This window comes from Corylus avellana, chromosome 6, assembly GCF_965113065.1.
Source record: "Corylus avellana chromosome 6, dhCorAvel1.hap1.2, whole genome shotgun sequence".
NCBI classification, from domain to species: domain Eukaryota; kingdom Viridiplantae; phylum Streptophyta; class Magnoliopsida; order Fagales; family Betulaceae; genus Corylus; species Corylus avellana.
This window is the reverse complement of record NC_142495.1, coordinates 1,111,350-1,136,342: the sequence shown is the minus strand read 5'-3', so window position 1 is coordinate 1,136,342 and position 24,993 is coordinate 1,111,350. Positions and strand designations below refer to the sequence as shown.

The 24,993-nt window shown below is 37.0% G+C and overlaps 4 protein-coding genes across 6 annotated transcripts; 2 read left to right on the top strand and 2 right to left on the bottom strand.

The window, feature by feature from the left end:
* Positions 1–726: 726 nt before the first annotated feature.
* Positions 727–4,060, bottom strand: LOC132188825 (Quinone reductase family protein). Its single transcript, XM_059603382.2, has 2 exons — positions 3,317–4,060; positions 727–1,183 (listed from the first exon to the last, which is right to left on the bottom strand). Exons 1-2 carry the CDS (start codon positions 3,862–3,864, stop codon positions 955–957), a joined length of 777 nt encoding a protein of 258 aa, XP_059459365.2. The 5' UTR covers positions 3,865–4,060; the 3' UTR covers positions 727–954.
* Positions 4,061–5,198: 1,138 nt separating this feature from the next.
* Positions 5,199–9,392, top strand: LOC132187578 (serine/threonine-protein kinase STY13). The gene is made up of 6 exons (XM_059601928.2): positions 5,199–5,457; positions 7,404–7,536; positions 7,868–8,063; positions 8,284–8,405; positions 8,490–8,645; positions 8,868–9,392. The coding sequence occupies exons 1-6, from the start codon at positions 5,207–5,209 to the stop codon at positions 9,165–9,167; spliced, it is 1,158 nt and encodes a 385-aa protein (XP_059457911.1). The 5' UTR covers positions 5,199–5,206; the 3' UTR covers positions 9,168–9,392.
* Positions 9,393–11,343: 1,951 nt separating this feature from the next.
* GBF1 (G-box binding factor 1) lies at positions 11,344–17,924 on the top strand. Of its 3 annotated transcripts, none has more exons than XM_059600214.2 (12): positions 11,344–11,723; positions 13,187–13,326; positions 13,414–13,461; positions 13,586–13,672; positions 13,764–13,853; positions 14,023–14,186; positions 14,351–14,408; positions 14,569–14,617; positions 14,832–14,929; positions 15,576–15,653; positions 16,087–16,212; positions 16,631–17,924. In XM_059600214.2, the coding sequence occupies exons 2-12, from the start codon at positions 13,267–13,269 to the stop codon at positions 16,766–16,768; spliced, it is 996 nt and encodes a 331-aa protein (XP_059456197.1). In that variant the 5' UTR covers positions 11,344–11,723; positions 13,187–13,266; the 3' UTR covers positions 16,769–17,924. The 3 variants fall into 3 exon arrangements, with proteins under 3 accessions (XP_059456197.1, XP_059456195.1, XP_059456196.1); XM_059600212.2 differs by having other exon boundaries at positions 11,346–11,723; positions 14,709–14,929; XM_059600213.2 differs by having other exon boundaries at positions 11,350–11,723; positions 14,709–14,929; positions 16,603–17,924.
* Positions 17,925–18,019: 95 nt separating this feature from the next.
* HVA22K (HVA22-like protein K) lies at positions 18,020–22,594 on the bottom strand. Its single transcript, XM_059600215.2, has 8 exons — positions 22,455–22,594; positions 21,507–21,565; positions 21,090–21,187; positions 20,148–20,199; positions 19,068–19,131; positions 18,812–18,907; positions 18,287–18,359; positions 18,020–18,186 (listed from the first exon to the last, which is right to left on the bottom strand). Exons 1-8 carry the CDS (start codon positions 22,485–22,487, stop codon positions 18,077–18,079), a joined length of 585 nt encoding a protein of 194 aa, XP_059456198.1. The 5' UTR covers positions 22,488–22,594; the 3' UTR covers positions 18,020–18,076.
* Positions 22,595–24,993: the final 2,399 nt, after the last annotated feature.

Here is a 24,993-nt window from a genome sequence, read left to right as displayed (position 1 = left end):
TTAAATCAAGTAATACTATAAACCACACTTCTATCCTACCATTATCCCACTTTGTTGATATGACAATGTTAATTAACCCCTAAATTTTATTTTTTGTTTGTTTAACAAGAGTTAATCAAAAGGGCTAATTCACACTACCAATTATGAGTATAGTTAGAAAGTGGCTGAATAAAATTATGGTTTATAGCATTACTCTAAACACTATCTCACACTTTTGATGTTATTTATTTATTTATTTTTAACAAGAACTTATTGACATTGCCATGTAAAGGTTTCAATTGCATCAGCACATGTCTCTTTTCCTTATTTTTTTATTTTTTTCTTGTTTGTCCTAGTAAATGCCATAAGAGTAATAATATATATCACACAACTATCCCACCAATTTCTTATTATGTTGATATGACATTGTCTATTTCTTAGATAAACCCTTATTAAAAAATAAATAAATAATTCACTAATGAATTGGCAATATCACGTCAATATAGTAAGATAGCGGTATGGTATGTAGCTTTTCTCATATGTAATAATGTCCTTTCTACTTCACCACGCTACCTGCTTCTGTTAAGGTTCAATTTCGCAATATATTGAGTGTTTCCCTGTTTTTATTCATAGCTCATTGAAGGTAAGAGAATGTAAATGAATCAAAATTGGGTTTGGTTACTACCAAAGAAGTGAAGCTTTAGTAATAAGCTACTCATTTCAATTACATGCCACAGAAATAATGTATACATGACAAGACATCCCACAAGTTCACATTATTATTTGATGAATCATGCAGAAGAATTTCAATCCATGTACAGCCTTTTAAAGGGTAGAATCAACAGAGAGAACAGGGGGTGGGGAGAAAGAAGTAGGAGAAAGAACTTACCGCAATAGGCGAAATTTCAAAGACAAATCATAAAACAAACATTTGAACTGAAATTAATGTATACATAAGAATTGTGCTATGGACCATCATGCTACGTTGAGCCTCTTGACTACTGCAGCCATGTACTTGCCTTGATGCTCAGCAAGAGCCAGCTCCATGTCACTTGGCTCTCTTGAGCCATCCCCAGCAAAAACTCCAGCACCATATGGAGAACCTCCTCGAATGGATTCCATCTTGAACATACCAGCTCCAAAGGTATACCCAATGGGAACAAACAGCATTCCATGGTGCGCTAACTGGGTGATTGCTGTCCAACTGCAGCCAATAGCAGAATGGAGACTATTTGAATGTATCCTTTCAAATAATAGAAACTAATACAATACTTGATTCTCTCATTGTAAAGATGTTAATCTTTTTCTTTAGTAGAGGTGCACTTCCACACATTCCATTCAAATTGTTTCTGCTGGTCCATAACAATCAGCAAAGTAGGGAGAGAATGCACAGATGCAATTATTAACACAAAGAAACAATCTTTCAATTCTATCTGAAGAAACACACTAACAAGGAAAATTTATATATAACCAACAACTTTAAGCACACAATCCGTAAAGGAAAAACCAATATCAAACCATATTGGAAAGAACACCACCTTAAATCCTCAAGATTTGGTGTTCTGAGTCTAAATGACTCCGGTAGAGCTGCTGCTGGGTGTGCTAAATTTTTAGTTAGCTTCACTGTTTGCAACTACCTGTAATTAGCATGAATTTATCTGCTCCTCACGTGAAGCATAAACAAATTGTTACACCGACCTCCAAAACCTCAAGCAAAAGCATAAAGAGGAAAAATAAATAGTCGCTGAAATTTTCAAGATTGCGAAGTTTGTGTGTCTCAAGCTTGAAGTCTCATAGAAAATTTCTTCTTTATGATGAATGCCACAATCCATCTAATATCATAGATGGCCAAAATAGACACCCATTTGAAGAAAGAAAAAAAAATTATTGTCAAGACATTATAAAACAGTTCTCTTATGTTGGATGGACTTGGTTATGGGTGTCAGCAGCCGGTAATGCTTTGTTGGATTAGTATTTTTGGCAAAGATTTCCCAGCATTAGGGACATTTAGCTAGTTCTTTCTTTTCCCTATAAGGTAGCCATACCCTTGTCCATTCTATGCCATATCAATATGGGTATGAGACAAGAAATGAATGGTCTAGGTGACAGAATATTGTTGACATACAAATGCACAAAAAGATATGGGTTTAACCCATGTCTGTGCATGTAGATGAGTACATATTTGTGACATATGCATGCATGGACTATATATATATTATGCGAGGATACATATCAAGTTTGCAGCTCTCTAGCATTTCTAAGCCAGCCAGCAACAGTAGGATTAGGACCATAGAACAGAACCGCAGTTAATGCCTCAAAGATGCAAGTTAGGCATTTTATTCAAAATGTTGTCCAGTGTTTACCAAGCTTTACTGAAACCCATATGTCATTAGTGTGATGGAAATTCAGGTTAACCTCTTCTTCACAGGAGGTGCTAGGAAAACCAAGCATATGAATAAAACCCTGCTTATATCTCTGTAAGGAAAAATAGCCAATGTTACCGAGACTAATTATACAAAAATTAATCATGTAAGTAATTTCCCTTTTGCTTAACATATCTCTTTAGAAAAGACAATCACTCTACATTCAAAGAGCAGATATCAAGGTTAACCTCACAACTTTAACCTCGTAGTTTTCTTAGCACTATCAATCACGCTCCCATGTCTCCTTACATACAGATTTCATAATTCCACTACATGGGGAAAATCACGCATACTAGGCAATCACTTGCGATGGAACAAGGGCTTCCTTCTTCCCTACTTCTAAATCTAACTGGAAAACCTTTCTGAAAGAGTTATGCGAGTACTCACTTCTGGGAGCAATAACTCTCTCACAGAGAAGTAAAACTCTATACCCATAACATGCTCATCCACTTTGATAGCTTTTCAAGCCTCATTTTCATGACAGCAAAGCTAAATCCCTAGCTTCACTGCAAACGATTTCACATTTCCATAGCGTATCAACAAAACTCATTCTAGAGGATTTTTCATCAGCTCAGTCAGCTGACTTCTCCCATTTTCCTCTCTCATATCATATATCCTCCACCAACTTCCCGCACTTGGAAATATGACACAGACACACAGTCTTTGTTTTCCTAAAATCTTTTAGCTCTCCAGTGTACTATGACTAGACAGTCATTTTGTATTAGAAGCGTCGTCGAAGATCACACCCACAGCACTACACAAAGATTTCGTCACATAAACACACAGAATCATCCCATTATGAGTTGGAGAACAATTACAATGTAGTTTATTAATGACACACAACACAGGGGCGATCCTTCAAACAGGTTAAAGCCACAAACACAACCACACACTACTTATGAAAGTACGCTTACGCAGTGGTTTCCTGACCGCCTCCTTGGGTGCCGGTGCTGACGAAGAACCCGGCGGGCTTGCCCGCCAGCTTCTGCTCCCTCCAGAGCTGCCCTGTGGAGTCAAAGAACGCCTTCATCTGCGCGGCCATACACCCGTACCTCGTCGGGAACCCGAACAGCAATCCGTCCGCCTCCTCAAGCTCCGCCGCCGTGATCTCCGGGATCCCATCGTCCTTCGGAGGCGCATTCATCTGCTCTAACACCTCGCTCGGCAGCGTCTCCGGTACCCTGTACAGAAATCCCTCCACCCCCTCCACTCCGTCCACGCCCTTCTTCATCCTCCGTGCCAGGCCCTCCACGTGTCCGTACATCGAGTAGAAGACAACGAAGATTCTCAGCTTCGCCACCGGAAGCGAGGTCGTCGTGGTTTGGGCTGCGGCGTTTGGCTCCGCGACGTGGGACTCATCTTCAACCGGGATCGGCGCGTTCTTCTCGTCGCGCTGGGCTTCCCCGGCGGCGCCTGAGGGGACTCTCTTCTTGCTTGGGACACAGCCGCCTCCTTTGCCCATCGAGAATTAAGGAATTCTTCAATGAGGGCAGATAACAACCAATTTATCGGAGAAATTTAGAATGAGGTTGAGCTTTGCGATCTGAATTGTGGATTCCAAGTTTGACGAATTTCCGAGTAGGACTGGCTGGTTCTTGGGCGTATAATTTAGCCCAAGTGGATTATTCTCTAATACGATACGCACCTCGGAGAACGCGAACGACGTCGTCTGGATTTTATGCAGTGGATGCTGTCGTTTGGTCTCTTTTACAAAAGCGGAATCATTTTGACGGCGAAGTCATTAGCTAAGGACACGTATGGGTTCAAAAGGAATGTGGCAGGGTGGCTCCTGATTTGGTCCAATCCAATGGGCCTAGTCTGGGCTCCTTCCCTCTTTCCTTCGGAAATAAAAAGGGGCTCGCTTGCTGATTTTATTTATAAAAAAAAATGGTTAAATACTTTTTTGATACTTCTTATGGTAAAAATTACGGCTAATTCGATTTTAAAAAGTATTATATGTAGTATCGGTTGTAAACCGAAATACAAACTTGGCTCTTCAGCCCAGGTTTCATATGTTGTTTTTAAGGAGAGAATGCTATAATCTAATAAAAATTTCACATTTTGTTTACAAAAGCTCATGTAATAAGATGCCACATCATATTTTTTGTAGAGAAAAAATGATAAAACAAAAAGAAAATGATGTGACATCTTATCGTATGGACTTTTATAGACAAAATATAAAATTTTTATAAGCAAAATATAGGCAAAACTAGACTTTTATCATATTTTATTAATATAATATTATCAATCAATAATTAAATGGACCCTTGTCAAAGAAAAGAAATCAAAAAATTGGTTGCCACATCATCAAAATGATGTAAAAGTGGAGGGCTGGCACTTTGCCACTTAGGATTTTGATGGCAAAATATAAGGATTTTATTAGATTATAGTATTTTTCGATATAAAAATGAGATATGTTAAAATCTAATAAAACTCTCACATTTTGTCCATCATTTTAAGTGGCAAAGTGCCATTTGTCATCAATTTGAGCCATGTGTCATTCTACATCAACTTGGATCATGTATCCTTTGCCACCTAGGATTTTGATGGATAAAATATGAGGTTTTATTAGATTCTAACATTAGTCGATAAAAAGTTAAATCAATGTCTTATCCTTAACCAATTCATTAGAAGAGGAATTATTTCCAAACGTGTACGAAAGAAGTTTCCTTATTTTTTTCCCTCTCATTCTCATGTCACTCTCTCATTTTTAAATGATTCAAAAACCCTCTTATTAACCCAGAATATTTTATTTCCTTTTTTTGAATTTTATTTCTTAAAACCCAACTCTATATTTTTGTGCAATGCAACAAATACAATACCGAGGAGGAGAAGAAGAAGCTCGAGCAATGGCGGAGCACGTGCTGCCCACGAGCAACGAGCTTTCGCTGGCCCACATGGACACTTACTTCGGGTTCACAAACTACGAGGAAAACGACGGCTCTGGCAACGAATTTGTCTTCGAGATCGACCGCAGTTTACTCATTGACCCACGCGGAATAACATATGGCCGTGAGATCGGTGAAGGGCCTCACTCCATTGTCTATGAAGGATTGTGGGTGCCTCTTTCTGCCAACTCAAAAACTTTGCTTCTTTTATTTATTTATTTTATTTATTATTATTATTATTTTCATTTTTATGGTTATTAGTCTTTGTTTTATATTAGGTCGCTTACATTGTGTGCATGTTCTTGAAGTATCATGTTTTGCTATGATTTGTGACTGATTTCAATCTTGGGCTTTTGTGGGTTTTGCTTCATGATAGACCCTTTGTGGGTTTCAATGTTTCAGGGTTAAGGATTGGTGTGTGGGGTGCTAAATATTGGTTAGTGTAATTTTGTTTATTTTCGTCTTGAAGTGGTGTATAATGCTTTGTAGGTTCTCTGAGTCAGGAGCCTGTCGGGTGCTTCGTATTGATTTTAGTGCTAATTCATTTTCAAGAACAATGTGCCCTGCTGTTTGGGTCTATTATACTATATTTAATAGTGAACAATTAGGTGTGCATTCTGTTCTGGTTTGAAAAGGAAAACAATTGCTGGATTGTTGCATTAGAGAAAGAAGCAGGGACAATGTGTTGTGTTGCACAGACTAAACCTTTTGTATGCAATCTATTGCTTTGAAACGACATAAGTTTTGTGGTGTCTATGGAAGGAAATGAACGACAAAAGTTTTAAGGACGTTGAGAGGATGTTGGAGGAGATCAAATTTTTATTTTTCAATACTCTAGATCTTTGGATAATTTTTTTGTTTCTCCTTTGGTGATTAATTACCATGATTTTTTGTTTACTCGTACTAGTTAGGTGTTTTCTCTTATTTACTTTCTTTGTATTTTAGTTTACCTTATTCTTTTAATGATATCTCGATTACTTATAAATAAATAAATAAATGCTTTGAAACCTCCATTGAACTTGGATTAAATGAATCTCTACTGTGAGTATACTTGTCCGTTTATGCATATGTGTGCTCACACGTGGTATAATGTCAGTATGTCACTGTGGGTGGGATTTAAAATCTATATTTGTTGACTGGAAGATACATAAGAGACAACATTGGTTATTGTTATCTAATGGGGGGAATTTTTGGGGCTTTTAGGTCCCCGATCCAATTTGGAGGATGAAAGAAAGAGTACTACAGCTAGTCATTCCAAATTTGAAAGTGATTATCACTAGCAAGCAAGAATTGATTAATTTCTTTTCCAGCAAATTGGCAATATAGCAAGTCGTTTGTAAGTTTGGTTTGTTTCTGTCATTGTTACTTGTGCTTTAGCATGGTAGTAGGGGATTTGCAGTATTCTGCACTCTGCAGTGATAAATTGTTTATAATAATTCGCAACCACTGGACAAAGATGTCTTTTTAGTTTTTATTTTTTATTATTATTATAAATAATTCGATCTCAAGTGACAGCATTTATATGGCAATGTCATTCCCAAAGTCCTGCTTTTTGAAAATTTCTTAGCTCAAAAGATGTGAGAAGACCAACAGCTTGTCTGGTTTTTTAAAGTAGAAATCGATATGACTAATTCTACCAACTTTAATTCTTAAACATTACTCAACTTGCAAAATAGTTGGGCTTGAAAACTATGTGCTCCTTTATGGTAGATCTTAAATAGGATACTGCGGGTTATATATGGTACACATATAACCTGTCTTAATTAGGAGGTACTGCTCTATCATTTTGTTGGGGTGCTTCAAATTTTCTTTCCTTTTTTTTTTTTTTTTTTTTTTTTTTTTCCCTTGAATTGTAATGTATTTAAATCAGCATCTCCAGAATATCAGCAGTTATTTGTAGCGTACTTTGGATCATGTAGTTGAGGGGAGCTGCCCGGGAGCCTGGTAACATGTTTGAAATTACTCGAGGGGTTCTAATTGTTCAAATATATGTTTTACTTTTATTATGTATACATTTTATCAGGCTTTTAGTTTAAATATTGACTGTTGTTCAATGCTGCAACTGAGGAATTACGGATGTTGCTGTTTTAATAATGACGATAGTTTAATTTAGGTACAAATCGAAGGTCGTAGCTGTAAAGGTTATTCAGCCGAGCAGAACATCAGATGTAAGTCCTGAGTCTAAGGAAAAATTTCAGAGAGAGGTTACCTTGCTATCAAGGGTGAAACATGAAAATGTTGTGAAGGTAATCTACTTTATTTTCTCTTATACGGCTGGACAATAATGGTTGGAATTTAACAAGAATTATATATCAAGGAAAGATTTTTTTTTGTTTTTTTTTTAGTTCCAAATTATATAATTTATTAATGTGCTTCTTCACCTTTTAAGCTTACCTACATTCATTTTGGTTATTTTGAACTGAGACAAATTTTTCTCCTTTTTTTTTTTGTTTTTTATGCTCATTTTCAAAATACATAGCTCCCTACAACTCTCTAAGAGTTGACACACCATATAAATTTTTGTCTATGTCCATGCACCTACTTCAGATGCTGATATAAGCTGCTTTGTTGAAACAGTTTATTGGGGCCTCTGTGGAACCGTCTATGGTAATAATTACTGAGCTTATGAGGGGTGGTACTCTTCACAAGTACTTACTGAGCAACCGTCCAAACACTCTTGATCTGAAGCTTTCTATAAGTTTTGCACTGGATATCTCGCGAGCGATGGAATACTTGCATGCAAATAGCATCATCCACCGTGATCTGAAGCCAAGTAATTTATTTTCTTCTCATACTAATGGTTTTGGTGCATTTCAATGAGAAGCAATCTGGTCAGGCAGGGAAACCAATTTGGTTTCAAAACATGCCCTGTCTGTTCATGGAAATAAAATATATTTACTGATTGGATGACGCTCTTGTGTCCTTATCCTGTAATGCTGACCAACGGTAGCTGAAAATTTGCTTCTCATAGAGACTCTTTATGTTTATTCCAGGCAATCTACTTCTCACCGAGGACAAGAAACAAATTAAGCTGGCTGACTTTGGGCTAGCTAGAGTGGAGATATCAGGCAAAATGACTATTGAGGCTGGTACCTTTAGATGGATGGCTCCTGAGGTACTCTTTTTTCCCTCGTTCAGCAATTTCTGTTGCCATAAGATATCCATCAATGTCTAATTTTTCCTTTATGATCTGAAATAGTTATTCAGCCTAGACCCTCTTCCAAGTGGAGCAAAGAAGCACTATGATCACAAGGTGGATGTATACAGCTTCTCAATAGTTCTCTGGGAGTTGCTCACAAACAAAACTCCATTCAAGGGAAGGAATAACGTGATGGTTGCATATGCGACAGCAAATGTATGTGATAAATTTTTTGCCCATTCATATGCCATTTCTTTCTTAAACTTCTGCCAACCTCAATGAAAAATTTCTGGACTAATAGAAACTGCTCTTGTTTCCATACTGTCCAAGTGTAACATGAAAATAATGTTTTAGTCATATATGCTTGGCTATTGAAGCAAATATATGTTGATTGCTTGAATATGTTATGACAATTGATTGGTTTTGACGCTTACTCAGAATGAAAGGCCTAGCGTACAGGACGTTCCGAAAGCTCTTGTCCCCTTCTTAGAGTCCTGTTGGGCAGAAGACCCAAAATGCCGACCGGAATTCATGGAAATCACAGACTTCCTCCACAGCTTTTGCTCGACGCTAACCAAGCCTCCCAACGCGGTTGAGATTGAAGATCGCAAGAGCAACAAGAAGGTAGAGTCTGCAAGCACTGGCCATTTGATAAAGAAGTATGAAGAAAAGGGCAATAAGCGAAAGAGTTTGTTGCCTAGCCTTTTCCATTGCTTTGAAGATTGCTTTTCTGATTGACTGAATGGCGTGATGAATCCTGTTCTGGGTTTTTGTAAGGTCTGAGGGACTCAGCTCAGGGTTGGAATGGATGTACATGGTTGATTATATCTGTCTCCTTTGTATTGTACACCTTCAAAGCCAGATGGATTCTCAACAGAATTGCCATTTTGGTTCGAACATTGTACAGAACTCAGGATACAAAGAGAAATAGGAAATCAATGAAAAAGGGAAGAAATCTGAAGATTTTGATCAAATCAATGCTAGTAATATGATGATATATTTAAACTGAGATTTGCAATCACTAGCCTAATATGTTACTAATTGTGAGATATTCTTAATTTGCAGACAGTTAATTACAGAAACTTGCTGAAACCAAAAACAAAGAAAATAACAAAAGTTGCCTTCAAGTTTTAAGCAATTAATGAGATTAATAGACACTTAGAAGAAAATTACAAAAGCCAAAAACATTACTGGCTAATTCCACTGTATAAATTATGCTTGTGGGGATTCTTAAATGTTTATGATTTGCTCGAGTCTGAGCCCATTTTGTAGTTTGTTATAACAAACGAGAGAGAATTAGGCATAATCAACCAACCTTCAGAATAGAGCACGTTTGTTGAACACCTCATCACCAGAAGGACATATACGGTATACCCTCCTCTACAAATGCTAGAAAGTATGGCCCTCCAACATCTTGAAGGTGATTAAAGCTCCATGATATGGGCATGATATAGTTGATGAAGATTTTTGTGTAGTTGGACTGAACAATGGGCACTTGCAAAATAAGGAAAAGATTATCGGAGTAACATACCGTCGACCTAGGGCACGCGGGAGAGCTTTTGATGGTTAAATCAAAGAGAGAAAGACTTAATAGAAAGTTATTAGGCTATTGAATGTCATACTTTTTTTGGAGATTTTGGTGACCATTCTTAGGCAAGATTCTTTATAGGTTGTTTTTTCGTGATTATTTGCCACGTAGTGGATACATTGGTTGTATAATAACTATCTAATGGGTAAGTGGCTCTTAAACTGTTTGAACTTTTTAATTGAGTTGCCTCGGATTATTTATTTCAGTATCAACGTAAAGATAAATTGAATTCTTGATAGATTTCTTTACCAACCCCAATCCGAACCATTATAGGTCGTTGGTTGAACATCACATCCCTAGAAGGATTTATTCTCAATCTCTACTCTATAAATGGTTCAGAAAGGATTCCACTTCATACTCCAACCTCCTAAGTATCTCCGCACTGCCTTTTTTGTTGTGCACAACATGAACATTATGCTGAAATTGTTGAAGCGTCATTGTATGGACATGACATGCGAAAGGGATAGGGCCCCTTTTTTTTTTCAACTCCACTTATTTATAAGTATCCAAAAACATAATATTATGCCTATATAATATCAATACATTTCAATCCAGCATTTAAGTCGTGGCTCAACCACAAAGTCGCAATATATTTGATTGTATACTCGACAAGCTGTGCGTCTAATCCTATCCTCACTGCGTTTTATTGATTACTTTATCCTACATGTACTCAGAGTTGAGGAATTCTGTTTTAATTAATTAAAGATTTATTTTACTATTATTTTATCCAATAAATATGGTAGTGTCAAATGTCAATCAACTTTAAAAAAATTATATTTTTATTCTATTGTTATCTAACTCTATTGATACGATGTGCAAGAGCCATTGAATTTAACTTTTTTTAAAAATATATATATAATTAAATCAAAGCCCAAACCTTTTTTTTTTAATATACTCAAAAGTCACAAGTCCTGACCTTCTTTTTGGTAAGCCGCGTAAATGCGTAATACTGTTACATTAAAAAAATAAAAATAAATAAATAAATAACCAATTTGTCTATTCATCTTTTTTAAAAAATACAGTTTATTCATAAAATAAAATAAAAATACTGTTCCATCCCTTTGATGGAGAGATGGGTTCCCACATGGCGAAGATCTGAGTCAGATCATCTGACGGAGAGCTGGAACGAAACCGGATGAGAAGTACAGCAAGCAGAGGAGCAGAACCAGGGTAAGACGTGAGAGACAGATCACAGACGCCCACAGATGGTTCAATTCCGAGTTTCCGACATTGTTAAAAACCACTATTATTTAAGATTATCCACTTGCTGTCACGATGAGTCATCTTGGGTTGCTGCCTCGTCACAATCACTAAAACATGGACAGCTGGAACCCTCTTTCCCTCTCACGTGTCGCCCTTCCCAAACCCTAACCGATTCCCCCCCTTCCCACCCTTTCCGGTTGTCCGTCCCCTCCTATAGGACACCGCCACACCGGATCCAACCCACGCTGTACGTTTTCATACACACACAAACAACAACCACGTAACACAATCCACTGCCCCAACAACAACGACAACTGCTTCAGAGGTAGTAGAGGCTGTAGACCGACGACGAAGACAGTCGGACATCTCAACCAAAAAGAGTCTCTCCAGGCCGTGCGTGCGTGGATTCTGGGCCGCACAGATTTGCCTCTCAGGTTCTCGACCCTTAAATTCTTCTCACCCTTGGCCTTCCACCTCATCCTCTCCAAGCGCCAGGACAGCAGGTTAGTCTAATGTTACTTTGTTTCCACTAACACACTTGTTGTTCGGAATTAAGCTTGGGATCTCAAATTTCTTAGCCTGTTGTTTTCTATTATGAATTTCTTCTTGTTGCTAATGATGATAATTTTTGCTTCTCTAATCTGATTCAATTCAACTTTCGAGCTTGCTCTACGGAATTTTGAGCTTTCTTCCAATTTGAAATTGAAGTATTTCTTTCTCTAATCTGATCAAATTTGAGTTTCTGGCTTCCTAACAATTTGAAATACAATGATTTCTTCTGGACTAGATTTTTGCTAGTCTATGATAATATTTTCGGAACTTTAGACATGGGTTCTTTTGTTCTCGGGGAATAGAAGGATGTGTAGCTATGGATTAAATTTTTTGGATTTTCTTTTCTGGTTGATTGCTACCATGGTGGTATGCGCATATTTATGTACTAAATGCCTATATTAGGTGTATGAAGGATATTTTAGAAAAGTTTTGTAAGATATGTCCCTTAATTTTTAGCTTTTTGTCCATATAAGTATTAATGGTTGCTGGTCTATGAGAGGGAGGGAGTATATATGTAAGATGGGATCGCTAGAATTAATGGCCAATAATTAGCACCCATTGTTCTCTGGAGGAACCTACATGCGGAAGTGTAAACTTTTAATGTATAATTGCGTCTTGGATTAGTTCAACTAGTGCAACGAGATACTTCAAATTGATAACTGATTCAGTTGTTGGAAGCTTGGATGATTATGGAAGTAAACACTTGCAAGATCATGTAGTTATAAAAGGAATTATTGCTTATAATTCAGTCCCTTTGCTTATATAACTGCCTTTTGGTTTATTACAATCCTGGCATAAGCTGAATCAAATTTGTCAGATAGTTATTTTTCCTTTGTGCTGTTGTTGCTGACAAACTGCACCTGAGGACAACAGTACCATGGTCCATAGGAATGTTCTTACATTGTTGGTTGGCTATCAGATTATGAGAAAACTTTACAGATTGATGGGAGTGTTACTGCATTGTTGGATGCCTATCAAGAACATGAGAAAACTTTATGAGATGACTATGATGTTGTATGTGAGAAGAACTCAATGACCTTGTTCATTCTGGAGGCTAGTTTACTTCATTTTGAAGCATAAAGGATGAGGCTTTGGTGGTTACAGCTTTGCATTTGCTTGTGAATCTATATAAATTGCTTTTATGTAATTGAAAACAGAGTCAATGTTAAGTAAATGAGTAATGCTAGAAACCACATTTTTATCCCACAAGTCACTTTGCTGATGTGGCGGTACCAATTAGTTCTTAGATTTTTTTCTTTTTTAACAAGGGTTAGTTAGCACTGCCACGTCAGCAAAGTGGGATACTTATGAGATAAAAATTGTGTTTTTAGGATTTCTCTAAATAAATTTCTCATCATTCAAATCTTAGTATGCTGCCTCTAACATGTATGGCTATTCAATGTGGTGTTTTCAGGTGCTTCATAGATATTACTACGGATAGAAGTGATCTAGTCATAAACTGTAGAACTTGAAGGGGATTTTTGAAACAACTCAATGGGGACAGGGGAAGAGAGCACACCTCCTAAGCCTTCCAAACCAGCTTCTTCAACTCAGGTATTCCCATCTTCCTCCTAACCCCTTTTTCTTTTCTTTTTTCCGTTTCTTTTTTTGGTTGTAAAGCATTCTCATTTGTATTTACAGGAAATACCAACAACACATTCTTATCCTGATTGGTCAAGCTCTATGCAGGTTCATGATGATAATATGTTTAGTTTTTTTAATTGCTTTGATGAATTTTTTCATTATTTATTTAGATTAGTTTGAATATACAGATAATTTGTGTTAGCAGCTTATACATAAGCTTCCTGTTTAGGCTTATTATGGTCCTGGAGCTACACCTCCATTTTTTGCTTCAACTGTTGCTTCTCCAACTCCCCACCCATATCTGTGGGGAAGCCAGGTGAATATATCCTTTTTTTGGATCATATAGAGGCAAACATTCTCTACAAGATAGAAGGTTCTTATTTTCTTTACTGTTGGCAATTTTTCAGCACCCATTGATCCCACCGTATGGGACACCAGTTCCATACCCAGCTATATATCCTCCAGGGGGGGTTTATGCTCATCCTAATATGACCATGGTAATCCTAGCCACTTTCGTTCTTTACTTAGATTTCCTCGTACTATTTTTCTTTTACAATACAATCGCATGTGCCCGCACGTGTGACACATACACACACCCCTACTGCTGTTAAATGCTGAGAAGTGTATAAATTGGTCACCTAAAGTTGTTTACCATATCTTCTATAGACCCCAAACCCAGTAACAAACAATGCAGAGTTGGAAGGGAAGGGCCCTGATGGAAAGGACCGAGCGTCTGCTAAAAAATCCAAGGGAACTTCTGTAAGTTTAGGCAAGGCTGGAGAGAGTGCAAAAGCCGCTTCAGGTTCAGGAAATGATGGCGCTTCACAAAGGTACAACAACCTTGGTGTAGTTTTGGATCTTCTTTTTTGACTTATTTTTGCATCAGTTTCTCCTTAGCATTATTGGGTTTAAAACAAGATTTTTTTCTATTCACTACTACATTCTGATCAGAAATTTGCTCCCCCCCCCTTTTCTCTTCCCCTCTGGTTCAAAGTGATGAAAGTGGTACTGAGGGTACATCAGATGCAAGCGATGAGAATAATGACCAACAGGTACATTATATCAATATCAATAGCCCTGCTTTCTCGCTTGACCTTGTTGGCTGGTTTATGTATGCCTATGTCCTAATTATTGAAATATTTATAGTACTGGAGTTTCATTGGCCTGTTGATATGATGTATTTTTTTCTTATGAAAACATGCTTCTCTGTAGGATTTTGCTGGAAGTAAGAAGGGAAGTTTTCACAAGATGCTTGCAGATGGTATATTTTCATCTTCAAACCAATTTCCTGCCTTAAAACTAATTTCCTGCCTATTTTAATTTATAATTTGTACTCACTATAACTTCCTCAGGAGCCAATGCTCAGAGTAACACTACTGGGGTCGCCATTGGTCAAGCTTCAGTGCCTGGGAAGCCTGTCTCTATGCCTGCTACTAATTTGAATATTGGAATGGACTTATGGAATGCGTCTGCAGGTGGTTCTGGAGCTGCAAAAGTGAGACAAAATCCATCTGGTGCCTCATCGACACTTGTCATTGGTGAAGGCGTAATGCCTGAGCAATGGGTACAGCAGGTATGAGCCTTAAAGGTTCTCCCTTTTTGCCTATTTCTCATTCCAATTCTCAATGTATTTGTACACAAATTATCTAACAATGAGAGTTCTCGTCAAAGTGCTGCTTTTGTTTTGTTTCTCACAAACACAAGTGCACAAACGCACACTGTTAAATCACCATTTATCCTAAAAACTTAAGCTGATAGAAAATTGTGAATTTAATTATTTAAATTAATATTTTAACATTCTCTCTTACGTGTGGGACTAGACAACACATGGACTATTTTAAATGACAGAAAATGGTTTGAACTCAAAACCTTTGTTCTAATACCATGCTAAATCACCACATATCCTAAGAGCTTATGTTGATAAGGAATGATAAATTTGATTATTTAAATTAATATTTTAACACGCACAACTGTGACATCCAAGAAGTTTTGGTATCCTTTTTTATGTGTTCATACGTCGATGTTGGTTTTGATTTACCACTTTACATGTTTCTTATGGAGAGGCTGTAAGTTTTGAAGTCATTGTGAATACTTGCATAAGTGCTAGTTCTGTAACTTGTATTTGGGAAATTATAGTAGTTTACTATTTGCCTTTGTATTGTACCAATTAGGCTTTCTACATATTCCTTTTATTGAATCCTAGCTATTGATTTTGACAGGATGAACGTGAGCTGAAAAGACAGAAGAGGAAGCAATCTAATAGGGAGTCAGCTAGGAGGTCAAGATTACGCAAACAGGTAGAAATGTACTTTGTGTCACTTGTTGGAAGAAAATGTTTGCCTGTTTCTTAACCAATATTAGAACATGAATCCTTATGTCCCACTAGCGCAGTCATGTTCTCCAATCCCTAATTCATGCTTCCTCCTATAATTTGACCATGTTAAGTTGTGACAAAGCAACTGCATGTGTTTTGCCATCACGTTTTGAGGTTGAGAATGATATGAAGCTGAGGCAACATCATTTGCATAATTGAACTTTATGGCCCTTGATATTATTATAATTCCATCTAGGAGACAAATAGCTTGGACGTTTCATTGATTGCTGGGAAGTTTTTACATCTGCTTGATGTTGGGAAGGAGAGCATTTATTATCCAATTTTGTCAGAATGCTGAAGTGCTTGTTTAATTTTGCACATTTTTAAATCAGTCTTGCATTTCTTGTCCCAACCAGGCTGAGTGTGAAGAACTACAAGGAAGGGTGGAAAATTTGAACAACGAGAATCGCACTCTTAAAGATGAGCTACAGAGGCTTTCAGAGGAATGTGGAAAGCTTACATCCGAAAATAGTTCCATCAAGGTTTAATTTTAAACCCTTTCCTTTTACTATAAACCTCCATGTTGTCCTTTTCTTATTTTTCATTGCATTCCTGCTACTTAATTTTTCGTAATCTAAAGAATCGAAAATTTGTTATGGCTGAGTGTCAATTGAGGATTTAGAGCCCCTGGAATACCCTGCCCAAATTCCAGGAAGTTTGGCAAGAAATGAGAGAGGGGTGTGGGGCCTGGGGTGTGCGCCCAATTTCCCAAGCACCTCGGCCCCAACACCCCCCCTACATCCCTGGAATTCAGACAGGAATTTCGGGGGATTGGGATCCGTTGATCTTCAAAAGCATTGCAATCAATTCTTTCCAGCAAGTTTTCATCAATATGATGGGAAAGTTTTGCCCAATTTTTGCTGCTTTAACAGGAAGAATTGACACGACTGTGTGGACCAGATGCAGTTGCTAAGCTCGAACAGAACATCCCCACGCCAGTTCTTCAGTCACATAGTGGTGATGGCAACAGTTAACAACATTGAAATCCTCCAACGACAGATAACTTTGCAGTCGGAACAAAAGTTAATTCAACTCTAGGAAGTAATGGTATTGGGCTCTAATTGAGCACAAAACATTTATTTTCCTTACTAATCTATAGCTTTAACCCTTTCAAACTGTAACTTTTATGAGCTTTAACCGAGTTGGAACATCGATGAATCATCTATATTGTATTTGATCAACCGGGAAAAAGATTGTATAGGAGAATACTTAGGCAACTGTTGAGATATGGAGTGCAATCGCAATGGATATTGTAGGGACTTCCCACTTAGTTGCTGCTCGTCAGCATTTGCCACTCTCTTCCCATATATGTATACTTGATAGTTATCAATACGACACGTCCGTATGGCAGCTCTACTGTGGAAGACAAAAAAGTGTAAAAAAACAAATTGTTTTTTTCTTTTATTTTGGCAATTTGCTAATATTTCGGATAACAAATTGCTGAGGGTCTGGGAAATTCGGATAACAAATTTGCCAATAGTTCAAGCAGTTGAGGAGATACTTATGCTGCAACTTTGATGTTCAAAAACAGAAACTACACGTTTGGTTAGGCAAATCAATGTCTGGTCTGACACTCAGAACACTGAGGCTAAACCAGTGGACCAAGACAAATTCCTAGCAAAAAGGGTACTCAAATTGATGAGGATTCCGGTGGCCGCATTTCCATTTTATTTTTTTTCCTGGGCGGCAACTTCCAGCTGCCGGAATATATACCCGGATGGAAGCCACAGCTATATCATTTTTTATGAATAATATGAAAAATTCACTACTTCAAAGACAAATATAAAGAGAAATACAAATGGGTCAAAACCACTCAAAATCATGGCACGCCGACCAAGATAAGGGCTGACAGGTGATTCTGCAACCGATGTCAAGACTATGAATCCTTATTCTTGGGTTAGGCTAGATGGCGTGGGATTCGTGACGGTAAGCAAGAGGAGAGAGAAGGACTTTCACGAGAGGAGAGGGGGGAGTCTAGACGGGAGCAGGGGAGCTCTCACCGTTATATCACTTGGAATAAAACAAAATGTGATATCACTGATATTACAGGGAGACACAAGTAGATTGCATTTACCATAACGGTTCCGTGAACGAATAAAGGTTATACACAAGCCTCTTCTTGTTTTTGGCAGCCATTTCTTGGAAAAGATTTTACAGAAATGTGATGCCAGCTATAAGCTAGACTTACTATATTTGATTGTATGAAAATAATACCACACCCAATAATATGGCACCTTTTTTTCTTCTTCTTTTTTTTTTTATTTTTTTTATTTTTTTTTATTTTGGGGGGGGGGGGGGGGGGAGACATAAAACTGCCTGAAAATCATGCACATTTACAGGAAGGCATCAACCATCATGATCTGAGTCGGTATCTGGGGATGTTCTTATCGGGCCTTCAATTGCAGTGTGCTGTCGTGGTTGATCAGGTTTCACAGCAGCCCTTAGAAATTGGTCCGCTGGTTCAGAGCCAAAAAAAAAAAAAAAAGTTTAGCCTGAGTACATAATTAGTGGAGTCATGAAACGACCAAAAGCACTGCAGAACACTATAGTCCTTACCTGATCCCATGATCTTCACAACCATGTTCTTAACAAACTGAATTTCGGCTTGATGCGCACTTATGAGTTTAATCTACATTTATAGAGAACCATAAAACCTCTTTAAATCTGCATTTCATGTAAAAGAAGGCATGCACGTTGTTTTCTCAAGTTAAACCTAAAACCAACTACTTTTAAGGTCCAGTTAACCTAGGGAAATAAGGAATGAATAGGAGCACCTCAGTTATCCCAAATATTATGTGTCAGCATAATCGAGTACCACCAGCAGCTGTAGCCTGTAGCCTACTGGTCTTCTTAACCTTTTAAAGAAAGAGGTCTTTGGTTCAACCAATTATGGGTGTCAGGGAAGCGGGACTTGAATTAATTCTATATTTTGTCCTAAGAAAGTAAAGAAGCATATTCATAGTATTTGATCTTTACACCATGTTATAATTTCATAAAATGTAAAATGGACACAAATACCCCAAATTGACACATTCACACAGCTTATATTGTGCAAAGCATACCAGCAGTTAAAGAACATACCAATTCACCATATGCAAAACCCATAATTTGATCAGCTCTAGCTTGGTGCCTCAAGAAGAATGGACGTAGGTGGTTCATGTACAATTGCTTGGCCCCCTGGAAAGCAAACAGTCGATTCAAACTGAGTTCACACCAAGTCTAAATTTAACATACGTCGCAATCTAGAGGTACAAAAGTAGTTGTCAAAAGTCAAAATACATCATTTTTACCCCAGGAATTGCCATAAACTGAAAAAGAACCATAAGCTTAAACTCACATCAGTAGATGGAAGTTGAAGCCAAACAAGAAACGCAAATTTCAGGTGGTAGTACAAAGGACACCTGCACATAATGAAAAAATATAAGGAATTTTTTTATTTTTTGGTAATGCACCCAATGAGTTTTGAATGCACAACCTCACCATTCACCTTGTTTTTACAAGGGAAGGAAGCGCCATTTGGCTCATTGGCACAATTTTATGAAACTTATCAAGTTCAAAAGCATTAATACAAATAAATGTTTCTATCTTTCAGGAAATTCATACTAGTTGTCATATTTTTCCTTAAAGGTTGGTTAGGAGTTGTGATAACTTTAGTCTGGAGCAAATTAATCACATGAATAACTATAACTAATACTGTTCAACACCATATTTTCTGTCATGGCTTTTTCCAAAATAAATTTCACTCCGCCAAGCAGAGTCCTGTCAGACAAAATTGATTGGTTGGGACCATCTGCTTTCTTATCTTTTTGTAGAGGCCATCTGCTTTCCGATCAAAAACATTACCAAGTAAACGACAAGAGGCTAAGAATATAAAGAACGCAAGTGAAGAAGAACAAATTAAGGAAACTGTGTTTTGACTTATGTTGAGCCCTCAGTATTGGCTATACAATATTTTGTAATGCATACAACTTGCATAACAGTACAAACCATCCTCCACCCAATTCTGGGTCTTGAACCAACAAACCACCCTCCACCCCATTCTCATGGCAGGAGGAACTGCCTGCTATTTGAGCCAAAGCTTATTGATGCAAGAGTCATTTTTATTCGTTCAAAAATTGTTGATTTAGCAACTAATTTAAATCATAATAAACCAATCAAATCATCAAAATTGAAAGAGAAAGAAAGAACTTGCTTGAATCTGCATAAGACTCTTAAGAAAAGCTAGTTAAACCTGGGAGAAATGTAAACAAAATATCATCCAATAGTTACCACATCAACTCTACCAAGCAACACTTAGACCTTTCATATGGGATCTGACAAGGGCACAACATGTCCAATATAACCTTATGAAGAGAACTTGTCTCATTTAACCAATCAATATGGTTTACAATTAGCTAAGTGGGGTTCAGAATTATACCAAGAAATAAGCTTGTCAGAAAAGACTTCCACAATGCTGAAAGATCCATAAGCTGCAATCATTCAAAGAAGACGTGAATGTGATCAGATTAGTAGCATGGTAGAGGCTAAAGGTCATGCACTTCAAGCAATTCAGCAAGCATTAAGATACTATCATCCAGGTAACTTAAACTTGTCCCATATCAGCAAAGATAAAACATATAGTTAAGTCACCCAAGAGGGCCGACTTAATCATTAGCATAAGAAGTGTTATTGATAAGGGAAGGCTATTGTTGTGTCACCCCTTTGTCGCCAACAGTTCAAGAGTAGACCGCAATAACTAGTTATGCCAAATGGCTCCATGGTTTACTCTTCAATTTCTATCCCTCTCAACAAAAACCTTGATGGTAAACCACCATATGCATTCTACAGCTCGAGATACATGGAATGTAGCTGGCTAGTAAAAGCTTTCTTTTCCACGTTCAACCCTATCAAGGGCCATAAATGTAGAATTTCACGATTCATCTTTATGCTAGACATTTAATAAATTGATTCTACTCCTTCCCTCTCCTGCCTTACAAAACAGAAAAAAAGTAAAAGAGGGTGTCAATGGGTTCTCACCACAGCGATACCTATATATGGTTTTCAATGAGAAGAGGGCACCATCGTATCATCAAAAATTAAATTTGACCCAACTGTAACCCTATCTGGCTTTCTTGGACCTCTGAATGCCTTTGGGGCTACTGAGACAGCAACTAAACTTGAAACATACTTAGGATTTAAGGTTCGCACAAAACATTAATAAGATGGCCTACTTCTTGAGAATGAAGTAGGACGGTATAGGACACAAAACTAAGAAGCAAGAAAGCACAAAACAAGCATAATATTCAAAATTTACCAATACAGATGAAAGGTGATCAGAATTTGGGAAAAGAAGAAAACTAAAGGAAAAAGAAATTATGACCTGCCCAATATAAAAGCATCCTTTGTTGCTCATTTTGATCTTTCCTCTCAATTGCCTTGAATGTAGAGTACACAGGTAAAGCAATCCCAATAGAACAGCTGCACACGCAGAAAGCTAAATGTTATGTTAACCCCAAAAACAAGTAAATTTGCTTCTAGTTTGCAGTGAAAGAAGCACATATCAGCAACTAAAACGTCAATGAGTATGATTAGAGCTTATATGATGAAAAATGGCCATTGAAAGACTGAAATTCTGCATGCTAATTACATATTTGAAGTAAAAAATGACCTCCGCAAGAATTATCAACTGTTACTGGATGTCAACAGTGTATATGTTTAAAAATGAAAAATAAATTGAGCAAGGATCTGCAGAAAATACATTAACAAATGGTCAAAACAAAATTTATCAAAAGCATACCATGCTGTTCGAATTACAATGTTAGAACCAAGAGGACAAAGAAGCAACCGCAGCCCGACCTGCATCAAATATGTTTAACATCAATTTAAGCATGTACTACTGGGAGAAGTAAATGAGTTCTAATACTGTGTGATATAATAAAAAGCTAAATAAAAATACTAATTAAGTAATTAGTTCATTTATAATTTACTAAGAACAAGTATAAACAAAGATAAACGGGGTTAAAAGAAATAAAAAGCAAAGTCCTCACAAAACTTAATCAAATTGAGAAATATCTTAGAAAGAGTTTGGCTTGCCTCCGGTGAAAAAATCACCAGAAATCCTCTCGGTTAAGATTGCCTCAAGTGAAAAAATAACTGGAATTCTCCCCCATTCTCGCAATCTTGACCGTTTATTTTTACACAGGAGATATCCAATGATTTTTTCAATGGAGACAAGCCAAATTCCTCAGAAAGATAGAACTACCCTGTCCAGTGAGCAATCCCAAATGGTAGGAAACTTCAAGCATGCATTCTTGAACTCCAAAATAGAAAAACTTCAGACTCTGAACATTTCTTCTAGTCTATCCTTGCTAACAACAAAACTCAATTATTTGCAACTCTGCTGTCATCTTTAACAGCACTAAATCCATCTCCTCATCTCATAGCTATTGTGTGATTAAACCTAATAACATTAATATTTCACAATCTATTCTGTAAACGAATTTTCGGACATACATAGGTCAAAATATTCTTTTACCACCTCCAATAATGTGAATTTGCTAGGAATTTCTCCGATGAATAATATCTAATTATCACCCTATGAAGATTTGCATAACCAAACAATTACAGCTCCACAATCGCAATATTCGATTCAGAATTTTCAAAAATATACTACATTACATAACCCTAGCTGAAAAAAGAGTGACAAGAATACGCATCGAAAGAGACGGACGAGAAAAATCCTCACCTCGCTTGTTACGTTGGATCCGAGAAGTGCCATTTCTGCGAAACTACGCGCTTCGAATCCAACGAACCAATCTTTAAATTTTCAGTACTAGTGTTTAACTATAATTATCATAGAGTTTTTTGGATTTTCTGTTTGATAGAAGATCATGATGATCTCGGGAAGAAACGGTGTCGTCAGGTGCCCTTTGGAAAGAAACAAGCCTGAGTCATGGGCCATGGATCAGGATCATAAGCCCAATAAGGCACTGTTTCAGCCTTTATTATAGTCTGTTAGTGCTCTTTCGGTTCACTGTTTGCCCAAAGAAGCGATGATTTTTTTTGGGCCCATTTGGCAAAGAGTTGTCGCAAATTTGACTATAAATTAACTCTTTCCTAAATGTGCACCCTGTCTAGCCCGTCTTAGACGTGGCAGTGCTTTTAAACTTGTGATTGTAGGTGCCAAAGAAGGAAATGACGTTTTCGGCTTATTTGCTTAAAAAAGGAAAATTATCAAATCATGAATCCCAACGTTTTTTTTTTTAAAAAAAAAAAGAAATTTCCTCCAAATCAAACCGGATAAAATATCCTTCAACCCTTTTTTTTATTTTTTTTATTTTTAACATATCCACACAAGAAGAGGGAGGGGGATTCGAACTAGTAACCTCCGCTTCTTTATGCGTGGTCCCAGCCGATTGAACTAACTCTTTGAGACTCCTTCAACTCATTTAAAATAGTGTCAAACGTCAATAAACATTTAAAAGCCATATTAAATTATTAACATCATTAATAGCTGTTTACTAATTTGTAATAAATTTAATGTACATTTTAAATGTTTCTAGACACTTAGCACTATTTTAAATGGGTTATAGGATATTTTCTTCAGACTGGTTTGAAGGAAATTTCTATCCTTTTCTTTTAGTGGGGGTGCTATTGATTTTATTACATTTCCTTACAAATAGACATAAAAGTGGGCATATAATATTAAGGTGGTCGCAACCACTCTCATGAGCCAATGGGAGTGGCTGAGCACCCGAGAAATGTTAGCTCTCATTCTCCTAACCATCTTTTTTTCAAATGAATTCAAATCCAGCATTTGATTTGTGGTTTACATATGGGTCTTATATATTCAATAGGGGTGTCAACCCAGTCCGATTTTTCAGTTTTTGGCCGAAACCAGAATCGGAACTGGGGTACCCTGGTTCTTGGATTTGGAAAACCGGAACCGAGAACCGGGTCCTGGTTATCGGCCAATTCCCGTTTTTACCCGGTCCGGTAACCGGTTCAATTTTTTTTTTTTTTTTTTGAAACCTTATGAAAAAATTGTTTTCTGAAATGAAACCTCATGAATTTTTCATGAGGTTTCATTTTAGAGGGAGAAGAAAGATGAGAAGAAGAGGGAGAAGAAAAAAAAAAAGAAAAAAGAGGAGAGAAAGGAGGCTCTCGGAGGATGAAGAGGAAGAAAAAAAAAAAGAAAAGATGGAAAATAGAAAAGATGAGAAGACACAAATAACCCTCTTAATTTAACTATGACAAAGAAATAATAGGCTCATCCGTAAATCTACACCATCATACAAAAAGTAAGTGAGGTGAAATACCCAAAAATTGGTCAAACTAATTCAAATTCATTATTTCCTTACTAATTAAACTGGGTGAGCTTAATACCAAATGGCAAAATAATAATTTAGCGCCATCAAAGAAAAATCACTGTTATCGAGGCATTGGCTCTTTTGCATATTAATTTAATATATATATAATATTAAAAAAATTATTATTATATATAAATGCACCTGGTTCCGGTTTCCCGGTTTTTACCTGGTGCTCAAAACTGGGACCGGAACTGGGGTCCCCGGTTTTTAGTTTTTTTTTTGCAACCGGAACTGGAACCAGCTCCCCTATTCCGGTTCCGATTCCTCGGTAATTTTTGACATCCCTAATATTCAATAGTAAATTTTTTAAAAAAGTATATATGGAGATGGTTAAGAGATTGTTAGGAAAATGAAGGCTGAACTTTCTCTTATGCACCCCTATGAGCCACCATCAGGGGTATTCAACCACCTTTATAATTGATCAGAGGAATTGATTGACCACCTCCAAAAGTCTTAGGGGTGGCAGTGTGGCACAGTTGAAATAGAAGAATGAGAAATGTGTGTTTGACACAGCTAACATGTTTGACATGGTAAACATAGTGTCAATTTGCAAAAAGGATGTGACAAAATCTCTAATCCTCCAACTATTTTTCGTATTGATACAATTGGTGATTGTTATAATGATAAATGAATTCTAAAGCCAAAACCTTCCTAATTGAGATCAATTAGGAGTTGACTTTCTTTCCTTGTTAAAATAATAAGGAAACTATATTTACTCACTTCAATCTACAACCCAATTTGTAATATCTCATAATCTTTTAATTTGTACAATATACCTTATTAATATGCCACTCAATTTACAGTATTCTCTCTCTATCAAGATTCCCTACAACGAATAGCATGCCACTCTACATTTGAGTTTATCACAGAGTTGTCAGAGTAATATGCATTCAAAATTTATTTTAGGCAAAATTA